General features: G+C 38.6%; 1 protein-coding gene across 1 annotated transcript in view; it reads right to left on the bottom strand.

Annotated features, from left to right (window-relative positions):
- STAB2 (stabilin 2) overlaps positions 1-12,045 on the bottom strand; it is a 197,896-nt gene that overhangs the window by 10,702 nt on the left and 175,149 nt on the right. Inside the window, exons 57-64 of the mRNA XM_089651824.1 lie at positions 10,955-11,059; positions 10,759-10,866; positions 10,122-10,315; positions 8,544-8,685; positions 6,517-6,650; positions 6,184-6,349; positions 2,079-2,185; positions 1,732-1,851 (exon numbers count right to left, since the gene is read on the bottom strand). Coding sequence (XP_089507950.1) covers positions 1,732-1,851; positions 2,079-2,185; positions 6,184-6,349; positions 6,517-6,650; positions 8,544-8,685; positions 10,122-10,315; positions 10,759-10,866; positions 10,955-11,059 — 1,076 coding nt within the window. The remainder of the gene's footprint in view (positions 1-1,731; positions 1,852-2,078; positions 2,186-6,183; positions 6,350-6,516; positions 6,651-8,543; positions 8,686-10,121; positions 10,316-10,758; positions 10,867-10,954; positions 11,060-12,045) is intronic.

Genomic DNA, 12,045 nt, shown 5'->3' with positions numbered 1-12,045 from the left:
GTTTTTCACTCAAACCATACACATTATTTTGTAAATTCTCTTTAATTCATGTGATCATGTAATTGCTGCAGCTCACAGATCTACCCACTTTATGTTCTCCTAATTACTGTTTATCACATTCTGATTAATGCAAAATGAAGTAATCAATGCATGGATTTTCTTCAAAGGGAGAAACAGAGGGCATTAGCAGCAGATGTAGCTGTGTTATGAACTTACAGAGGACAGATTGTGTCCTGGAATCCCCATAGTAAACCTTTAATTTTAGTCAGACATTACAGTGTGACTCTACCCAAAATAAACTTTCTTTTGGGGTTGAATAGGATGGGGAATGGTTAGAACCATTATACCTGTTTATGCTCCTGCTGAAGAGATTCCCTTCACTTTATGGTCCCATACGCATCTGTGAAGTGCCCTAACACATGTTAGTTTTTCATTGCTTTAGTGCTTTAGGGTGGCATACGAAATGTATGGCTCCGCAATGCACTAATGTCTGCAAAATGAGCTACCTTGTATTAAAGTAAAGTCAGTGTAAGTTCCAGTGGTCATAGGGACAGAAAGTGCAAAAATGGCTTCAACAGGGACACAGACAGTAATAAAAACATGCACAGAGCCTCTAACACTATTTTATTAAATTAGTTGTTTTTTATTGTTGTATGTACAGTATCTCAGTTGAAGACATTTTCTCTCTTAGTGACCACCATCACTAGGACAGAAAGTGAGGAAAATGTTTCCCAATGAAGTTACAGACAATAATGAAAACCAAACAGAACTTTGTTCACTATTCACTTGTCCTCCAGAGAATTTACCCCCCTTCCTAACCAGGCCATTCTTTATGTTACAGTGCTCCGTTACTTTAACTGACAATTGTGTAGTCATGCAACGCTGCACCCAATTTAAATTTATGTCCTTTTTTTCCCACAAATAGAGCTTTCTTTTGGTGATATTTGATCGCCTCTGCGGTTTTTATTTTGTGCGCTATAAACAAAAAAAGACAGGCAATTTTAAAAAAAACAATATTTTTTACTTTTTGCTATAAAACATATGTAGCAAAAAAATTTTAAAAATCAGATTTCATCATAAATTTAGGCCAAAATGTATTCTGCTACGTGTCTTTGCTAAAAAAAAAATCCTGATACATGGAAATTAATTGGTTTATGTGAAAGTTATAGCATCTACAAATGGTGGTATATATACTGGATTCTTTTTTTTATACTGTAGTAATGGCGGCGATCAGAGACTTATAGCGGGGCTGTGGCGGGCATTCTGGCACTGGGGGGAACTAACTGTCACTGACATCCCAATGACACTAATAAAAAGTGCTGACACTGTACTAATGACACTGGGCAGGGAGGGGTTAACATCTGGGGTGATCAAAGGGTTAACTGTGTTCTGTGTTGTGCTTTACATTATGTGCTGTGTGTGTTTTACTAGGGAGACATGCTGCTTTGTATTGAGTTGGCGGGGGAATCTCCAGCCAGTACCTGGTGATCGACAGCTGTATCCGCCAATGGTGGTGCGGGTAGGGCGGATTGCGTGCATCCCCTACCCGGAAATGCGAAATCACATATATATATATACATGATTTTTGTACTGCCCTGCCGTCCTGTACCAGTAATTCTGCTATAGGTCGGCAGGGAAGCTGTTGAAAAATAAAAAGTTTTGTCTGCAATTCCCGTTTAAGAAAATGCTAAAGCTGGCTCCCTATTGAGCAGTCAGAAGATGCACAATTACCACGTTCTCATTAAGGCCATCATTGCTGGGGGCAAAAAGGGTTGCTTGTATGGACAGGTCACTGAGGTAGCTTACAAACTCTTTGCCTTTCTCTGATGAATTGGAGTATTTGAAGATTTCCTGCAAAACAAAAGTAGTAGCAATTTTATCACCAACTTGTCTTATTTACCATGGTACTGCTGCAATTAGGCATTAGGTGTGCAAACAACAAACTATTTTTTTTATAAGCTCTATGAGAGTTAAAATTAAAAAAAAAGTTAACCAGTTGGTAACTATAGTTTTAAATCACCACAGTAAATTATATCTCACATTACCTATGCTGTTCACTCATTTGTTTCATAACCTACCAGAAGGAAGTTGGAGAACTCAGGGAAGGACATGAGCATTTGAAGCAGGTTTCCATTGCACTGGTAGCCATCTCCCACATAGCCAGGCTTGCAGGTACACTGCACATCTACAGAATGACAAAATTATATACACAGTGGCACAATAGAAGATACACATATGGATACATTGTTTAACAGCCTGCCTTCACACACTGAATATGGTTTCAGTTGTGTGCTATCACACTTTGAATGACAATTGCGTAGTCATGCAACACTGTACCCATATTCATTTTTTAGCATTTTTTTGAGAAAGATAAAACTTTATTTTGGTGGTATTTATTTACCACTGGGATTTTTATTTTTTTGCTATATAAATGAAAAAGTCCAAAAATGTTTTTAAAAAAGTGTTTTTCTAATAAAATTTTGCAATTAAATAATCTTTCTTTATAAATATTGGCCTAAATGTATTCATCTGTCTTTTTAGTAAAAACAATAATAACCCAAATTAGTTTATAACCAAAATTATAATTAAAAAAAAATGTTTTTTTACATTTTTATTCTATTTTTTTTAATATTATTTATGTTTTTTTTAACATACGGTCACCCTAGCAGTACAGTGTCACCATAGTGGCACTGTACTGCTTGTGGGGGGTGATGACTTTTTTTTTTTCTTTTTTTTACACTGATTGCTTTTACACCCATAAAGGCTGTAAAAGCAATAATTTCTCCTTCTCTCTGGGTGCATTTCTGAAGCCACTGAGAAATACTGTGCGAGCTGTGATTGGTCACAGCTTGTCACATGGTACAAGGCTGTTGTGAATAGCCTTGTACCATGTGTACCATGTGATCATTCACAGATTTCACAAGTAGTAAGCAATGATGTCAGGAAGTGAAATCTTGTTTACTACTATTCATGTGATCACTGACTGGCCAATCAGTGATCACATGAATCGGGACCTCACACAGAGGTCCCGTACAGCGATTGGTGTTCCGCTGTGTCCTCTGGACACAGCGGGCACCGATCGCTGTGCTGAGCGCTCCCAGGTAGTGCGCACAGGTAATGGATTCAGGGGGATGTTAAGAAATGTCCACCTGCATCGGTAGTGCTCTCGTCCAGCCGTTTATCAACATGGACCAAACGGGAAGAAGATAAAGATGAATTCCAGTTATGAATATTTTTTCATAGTTGCATTAGTCCAGCTTGGACCTATGCAAGTATGTACAGTAGGTGCCATACCTGTGGGATTCCTCTGAAAGCTGGAAATCGCTGTAGTAGGCACTGCTACCCCAGTGATCTCCACGTGCGTTCAGGTCCCATGCGGAGCTGCTGCCCTGCTGCTTACTGAACACAGGAGGTTTCTTGCTCAGCATAGGCGCCATTCAGAGAACGCTTTACATTTTTTCAATAACTTCAAACTATTCTCTGATTGGACAAGGTGGAGATCATGATGGCAGTGCCTCACCTTTCCGCCTCATCCCATCAGAGAATGCTTTGCATTCATTGATAAAATGTGAATTGTTCTCTGAATGGTGCCCATGCAAAGTGAAAGACCTCCCGTGTTTCACAATATGGCAGTGCAGCCACTCGGCACAGAAGCTAGTGGAGATCACAGGAGAATTGATGCCTACTTCAGTGAGTGCCAGGGGGGTTGACCAGGTATAGTATATGCTGGTAAATTGGACCAATGTAACTATATAAAAATATACATACTTGGAATTCTTCTTAAACAAATCTGCAGCATCAGAGTCATTAGTTTGCTGCCAATCCAGAATCCTACTCGCATGTTTATCTATCTCAGGTGTTTGCAGAATGCCTTCCATGCAGGACATTGCAACAGGTTTACTTAGAGTAGTGGCCCCAAAAGCAGGACACACTCAATTGAATTTTCTTCCAAAAAAAGCTTCGTACTTTCAGATTTGCTTTAGAATGAGACTCATCGCTCTTTTTCATGTATCAACTTGATGTACTTGATGTGTGGCCGCTCTGGCATCCAGTGCTGGCACATGGGTAGGAGAATTTATTCTTGTGTGAGCTTTAGGTTGTAACTCGGAACTTATAGGAGGTTCAGCCCTTATAGAAAGGCCACTCTCTTTACCCCTGACAGCTGAGCGGAGTGGTGGGTAAGCGAACAGAAAGCAAGTATTAGCAGCTGGTGGGACTGGCATTGATGTGAATCCTGCGAGGGCAAAGCACAAGTTTATTCTAAGTGATTCAAGAGCACATATGTTTATATGACTTCTATCCCTCTTATTATAAATTGTAACTATACTGTCTCCCTTTACATTGTAAAGTGCTGTGCAAATTGTTGGTGCGCTATACATTCTGTATGATAATAATATGACCATTGTAAAGACATTAGATTGTAAGCTTTTGTGTAACATGGATTAATGTAGATTTTTCTTTGTAGTGTTTCAATTTCAATAGAATATGTGGGCAGTATGCAAATGCAGAGAATAATAAATCCAGATGAAATCCACTGGGAGGCCTAGTTTTCCAATATAATAGTATAAAATGTAAACAAAACTTGCGCTTAGACTCCAAATAATCAGAATAATAAAGCAGCTTGCACATTCAATAGGCAAAACATAAATAATAACAAAAAAAGTGCAGCGCTATCAATGCATAAATCTTAATTATATCACAAAAAGCATTACTTATAAACACACACAGGTGGCAACAGAGTCCATATGGGATCCACTTATACAGGCAGCAGCTAGTGCTTGAAAGAATTAGCCTGTTCCAAAGAGAAGACCGTCACCTTCCACCCAATAAGATAGCCTCTTACCAGAAAGTTTGACAGTCCAAAGGACCGGCCAAATCAAACAGTAAATTAATCCAACTGGTATAGCATGAAATCCTAAGCGCCGGCTCCTCCAGGTGTTATAACATGCACTTCTGCAGATCACAGGTATTCTGAGCAGCAAAACTTCCATTGAGTGACACAACACCATATAAAGAAAAAAATGCCAGCTCATAGTGTAGTAAACTAAAATTCTTTTTGTGATATAATTAAGATTTTTTTTTATTGATAGTGCTGCAATTTTTTTGTTAATATAATAGTATAACTCAGTGTTTCTCAACCTTTTTTCAGTCAAGACACCCTTTAAAATTCTGCACAATCTTGAGGAACCCTTTACAATTCTGCACAATTTTGAGGAACCCATTACAATATGTAAAAAAAAAGAAACAAAAAGTGTTACAGAACGCAGCAACATCTGCACATGTAGGACATCCAGCGTTAGAAGTGATTTATTCTTCCACAGGCAATACATCTTGGCACACTGGTACAGAATAGTATTCCATTTGTTTTCTTCTCCCTCAGTTTCTCTCTCTCACTCAGCTATTATGACCCCAGTGCTTATGGAGAGGGGCAGGGAAGAGGAAAGCAAAGATGATGTGTAAGTGCACGATGTCCTTCTTATCAACTGATGTCATCATTAGATGTCACCAGCGGCTAAAAGTTGTAACGGTGCACAATGAAAACCTGTGGTTTTGTGTAACTAAAAATCTGGCTTGATCCACCTGCTGGCTTGTAAACTATTTTTGGGCAATTTTTAAGCATTTTGTCAAGGCACCCCTGAAGAAACCTAAAGGCACCCATTTTCATCCATTGTGCCCAGGCAGCCTGGTTGAAAATGGCTGGTATGACTTACAGTATAATGTAGCCTGTATTGTGTACCTAATGTTCAGACAGTGATCTAAAAGAAGTGTGCGTCTTAGATTCTCAACACACATCCAGGTCAAAAGAGAAAATTGACTGCCTAGACCACAGTCAATCTCAGGGACTATAAGAAGATGTGGGGCCACTCAATGAAACTGGAAGAGAAATGGTTTAACCTTAAACTGCATAGGGGTTTTTCACTGTCAGGGCGGTAAGGATGTGGAACTCACTTCCACAATCAATAGTATTAGTGGGAAGTATTGATAGGTACAAAAAAACTCTTAGATGGTCATCTTAGCGAGCACAATATACGGGTATATGGGATAGGACTTTTAACATGAACACACACACCCACATAGGTTGAATAGGATGTACTGGTGTCTTTGTTCAACCATACTATCTATGTAACATGCTCATAGTAAATTATGGCAAAAAATACAGACATACAGGTATAAAGTAATTACCTTTAAATCTGTAACAGAAAACATCCCAGGTCTCAGACATATTAACACGAGCCCCATAGTCAACAATGCCAACATGTCCAGATCCACAGTTGGGATTGGGGTATGCTGTAGGATATGCCACTCTTGCTCCAGCCAGCCACCCAGCTGCACAAAAATGGTAGTTCACCTGTGTGAAATAGAAAAAATATTTTTTAAATATTTAGTGGTTGTCAAATCAATTAAAGGCATGCTCAGGTTTTTAGCTCTTTACATGCATGTCTTATGTAACACATGTATGCATAAATAATATAGGTATAATTTTACATCTTGCAATACATTTTAATAAACAGTCACCTTCTGTGCATAGGATAGTTGGTTATATGTAGCTACGGTTGCATCTTCATCTTTGCAAGCTTGTGTAGCTTCACTGTAATTGTATTTGTACTGTCCTTTGGGAGAACGTAAGTGAAATACTCCAACCTTTGTATCTGTGGGGGAAAAAGTATAATCATAAATAACGGATGCTTTATACATAATCTTAAATCTTGTCTGTAATGTACTACTTGTCACAAGGTACTGTGTAGTCAACTCCTACTAACATTTTACATTTCAATGTTCTCAGCTTGCGTTGGAGAAACAGTAAAAACTCAATCTTTTTTTTTTTATGTGAAATATCACCACTATAGAATAGCAGAGGGAGATCTCACATCTTTGTTTAAAACTCCACCTGTTTATTTTTATGTTATGGCAGTAGTAACATGCAGGCTCCATTCCAGTGTAGGGATTAAGCAACAGAGTGGTGAGACTGGCAAGGGCTGGTTTTGAGATCTTCAATGCAACCATCAAAAATGGATGATGCAGGAACAAGCATAATACACAATGGAGAGGTGCATTTGTATTACTAAGAGATTACGCAGGGCGCGGTGGCTTTGACAGACCAGTCAAAGACATACAATACCACAATTAAGCTTTTGGAGACCGTAGCCCTCTGTTGTTGTTGTGCAGAGAGAATAGGAACCTGTTTGTGAGTAGCAATATGAGTGTGGAATACAATCACAGATTAATGGTGAGGACACAATCACTGACATACTACACTGGAAAGTAAGGTTGCACTGCATATACTGTACACTATATTGCCAAAAGAATTGAGACACCCCTCCAAATCATTGGATTCAGGTGTTCCAATCACCTCCATGTCCTGATCTCAACCCGATGGAACACCTTTGGGGTGAATTAGAGTGGAGACTGCGAGCCAGGCCTTCTCGTCCAGCATCAGTGCCTGACCTCACACATCCTCTTCTGGAAGAATGGTCAAACATTCCCATAGACATACTTCTAAACCTTGTGGACAGCCTTCCCAGAAGAGTTGAAGCTGGTATAACTGCAAAGGGTGGGCCAACTCATTGAACCCTATGGACTAAGACGCCATTAAAGTTTACATGCATGTAAAGGCAGGCATCCCAATACTTTTGGCAAATATAGTGTATGACTTGTTCACCAATGGAAGCCTCTGTGGGATTTTGTGTGGCCCAGCAGATCGAAGAACTTAGACTGGCCAAGCATTATGCAATTTTCTTTGTTGACCTTGCACTGCATAGTTAAAGGAGAAGTACTGACATCACTCAGCCAGTCCAGGCTGAGGAAAGATCCCAACTTTAAAGTCAGGATCCACCCCAGAATCTGGAGCGGCACCTAGCCAGCAGCTCTCTCCCCCTCAACAGCCCAGCGCCCCAATGAGTGCTGGGGAGGCAGAGCAGACAGTCACCGCTCTCTGCTCAGAGAGTCTGTGAGCGATCAGCAGTCATGTCACACTTAGAGCTGGTGGGGGGGACTGATGCTACATCCATCTAGATAAGTATTATTTGAGAAAACCCATACTTCTCTTTTAAAGGTAGATCTAAAGGAAATTGAAAAAGAAAATTTTATAAAGGTTTGTCCAGCTGGGCCAGTATACTGATATTATACTCTCTCTTCTGCTCCCGTTCTCTCCCTACCACATTTTTTCACAACTTTCTCAAAATCAGAGAGTTATTTTCCCTTGCATTATTGGACCATTCCAACTGCCTCCTGTGCTCCTACTGTACAAATGCCCTTCCTCTCAGAGAAGGAAGGGTTCAGCTCTGGGAGTAGGTGGTCCATGTTATCAAGGGAGAGATTGGCATGAACTAGGAAGAGCCAGAGAGAAGAGGGGCAGGAAAACGTGGCTTTATTATTTTGAACACAACTGTACATACATATGTAAGAAGCAACTGCTTTGTCAAGATGACATGGAACTGTAAAAGATAAAGGCTAAGCATGAAGCTATAATTTGTATGGAGTGACCATAATACATTGCTGTTGTGATGTATCTTTGATAACACGTTTATCTATTCTTTACTGACCTAGATAGTGTAAATCAGCACATAATGCATCTGTGTGACATTGTCCATTATCCTGCATACATCTGTCAATGGGTGCTTTCTTCAATTCACATTCTATACCATCTCCAATGTATTGGTCCTTACATTCACATTTACGTTTGTCCTAAGAAAACAGCAACCAAAATGTTTGTAGAGAATACTAAACACAAAACACAGTAAATAAGAAGGAAAATTCTCCCGGTAGAGCAGACTACCCCCAGTGTGTGTGCCTGAACCAAATCCAACAAATCAATGATTGGCAGCCACTCAGATCAATCTCAAGCTGCCTTGATCCCAGATACTTTAGATTTAGGGACCACACTGTAGAGGTGCCTGGATCTGGCAGTTTGTATTTGCAAATGTATATACAGTAATAAAAACCATAAGTTTGTTTTACCCTTTTGTACAGACAAGCTATAGAAAATGCTGGGGAATGTGTGCATGGTTTAGTGAATTCACCTACCCAAGTGCACATTTTCTTTTGCCAAAACTACTGTAAATTGATTTGGGCAGCTGCAATTTTTATTGGAGGTTAAAGACCAGTACATTTTTAAAGCATCAACTTAAAAAAGCGAAGCTACATAGCTGGTAGAATTGGAACTTGTTGCAAGTGTTAATTTATATATAAATTGTACAATGGTTTAATCTGTATTACAAACTGTTATCAAAACTATAGAGATCCTGTTTATAGAGATATATTTAACACAATAAAATCCAATCACACAATTAATTTAACAAACTAAATAAAGGCACAATGATATGTAATAACCTATCAGAAGTGAGAGGGTTTTTTTTCACTATCAGAGTGGTAGGGATGTAGAACTCGCTTCCACAGTCGGTGGTGTCAGTGGGAAGTATTTATAGTTAAAAAAAAACCCAAACTCTTAGATGGGCATCTTAGTGAACACCATATACAGGGATATGGGGAATGATTTTTGACATGAACACAAATACAACTGCATAGGTTGAACTGGATGGACTAGTATCTTTATTCAACCTTACCAACTATGTAACTATGTAAGAAGCTTCTTTTGATTAAGTTAAGTTCTGAATTTCCATATCTAAATTGTGATTTGTTGCAAGACATTACTGTGCTCTGTTACTTTTCAATGTAGGTCTGAATAATGGACTAATATTTGTTCCTGAAAAGCATAGTGCTGGAAGAAGGAAAGGCTTTATAGGAGGAGGATGTAAGTAAAAATCATGATAATGCCAAGGTATACATATTAGTCTATGTAGCACATTTGAATATGGCAAACCCCTTGTTTTATTACTAACAATATAATCTGTGTTATCTGCCTAATCATATAAACTAAGGAAAATATAAGTAAAGGTGTAAATGCCAGGTCAAATAAAAAATATGCAATCTATATTGTTTAAATAAATGATAAATATACACTGTAAAAATGAGATGAGATAGCCATTTATGTTAGATTCTTTAAGAGGGAAACTGCCTTATCATGACTGAGGAATATTTGAATTATATAATTAAAACACTAAACTTTTATAAAACATAAAATTATTTGGCTCCAGTCAATAAATGGAATTAACAGACAATACCGGTCCAGTCATGGTGCAAATGGCATGTTCATGGCACCCTCCGTTTAGTCCATCAGCACATGGGTTAATGGGTGTGCAGACAGTTCCATCTCCATTGTACCCTTTCAGACAGCTACAAGTCACTTTCACACCACTTTGTGAGCACTTAGCATTCTTGTCACATCCACCGTTATTTGTCTGACACAGATTTATCACTGAAGAAAAAGAAAAAATAATATTATTGATTACAATACCACAATTATCTTCTTTAAACTGGGTGAAAACGCCATATCTGAACTCTACTGACACCACTTCCCATATCATTCTCCTTTCTGTATATACACATCTATAGGTACAGTATCCCACTCTCAAAAGACTTTAGAAAAGATGAAAAGTAGCTTCCAAGAGAAAGGTAGGCTATGCACATGCATATTTGAATTAAATAATTTATCAGCTACTTTGCTGACATCCTTTTGAGTGTCTGGAATCTCACCTACTTTATATGTATACTGTATATCTACACACACACTGGGGGCAGACCTAGATTTTGGAACATGCAACCCCTTTTAGATCACATCCTCTACCAAAGATATATATAATGTGAGACCACAAGCAGTGCAATACAACAATTGATCATACAGTATATGGAAGATGTTACCTTTACATATTCTTCCATCACCTTCGTAAAACTTCTTACATTCACAGGTCTTATCTTTCCTGCACACAGCATCTCTTGAGCATGGAGGATTACAAACTGGAGGCAAATCTAAGTGATTAAGGAAAAGGTTATTTTGACATTATCATGTTCAATACTGAAATCAGTGCACGAGAACAGAAAAATAATTCAAAGTAACCTAATTTAGTTTCACAGCGTTTTCCAGTCCATCCCCTGTTACAGGTGCACTCTCCAGTTCCAGTGATGCCCTCGTCACACTGCCCATTCTCCATGCAATCACAGACTACAAGACATAAATGGTGAGCTTAGTTCAGCATTAATCACAATTTATCAATGTATAATACACCTTGCACTTTTCACATTTTTAATTTGCAGGAAGGAAATGAGAAGCATATATGTCAGGCTTAGTGACAAAATGCAATGAAAGAAATATGTGAGCTGCTATTTCTGACCTACTTGTGAATATGCTAGTTTCCTGGCTGCCATGCTTACCCAATGGCTTCAATGCCTTAAAGCATCAGTCCACCATAACACAATGTTTTAGTTATAGGAAGAGCCTGGTAGGTTAACTTATATGTCTTCAGTAAACCACAATACACATAAACAGTGAGATAACTCTACCATAATTCTTGACTCTATTACTGTCCACCTAACATTTTGTGTATCTTATCTGTCCTTGAGTTCCCAAGCTCCTTTTGCTGTATTCTTCATAATGTAAAATAAATAAAAACTCCAACAAGGAGAAGTGGAATGCCTTATAATGGTCTCAGAAGGTGTGCAGAACCAAGAACTCAAGTGCAGATCTCTGTTCTATGAGTTATAAATAACTGTTATGTGGCTTAACTCTCTAAAGCATCTAAGTTGATCCTTTAATAACACAGTAGATTCAGAGTTTCACCTTAATTTGCAATGCTTTGTAACATCGGGTGTAGATCCAAATCCCCTGTATTTAGCATTTTCAAATTCCTTGTCCAAGAGTGCATGTGCATCTGAATGGTCATGGCAGATGTGTGGACATGTGTGTGCAAATGAACATCACTTTGCTGTGAACAGGCTGGCACTAAGGATCATGAACACAGTAAATGACTTTGAAGATGGGCTTTTATTCACATTAGAACTGCTTCTTTCCCAGAAAGCCTGATGTAGAGTAGGAGCTCAATGCAGGTGAAAAAGGTTCAGGTGCAAATATACCTGTCAATGAAGTCTGAAAGATCTCAAACATCTTACATCAATGCATGCAGAATGCACCTAAAAGCAAGCTGCATTTGT

Source organism: Staurois parvus, unplaced genomic scaffold (assembly GCF_062004578.1).
Source record: "Staurois parvus isolate SC_StPar_1 unplaced genomic scaffold, SC_StPar_1.0 ptg000025l, whole genome shotgun sequence".
NCBI lineage: Eukaryota > Metazoa > Chordata > Amphibia > Anura > Ranidae > Staurois > Staurois parvus.
The sequence above is the reverse complement of the archived record's forward strand: the minus strand, read 5'-3'. Positions and strand labels throughout refer to the sequence as shown.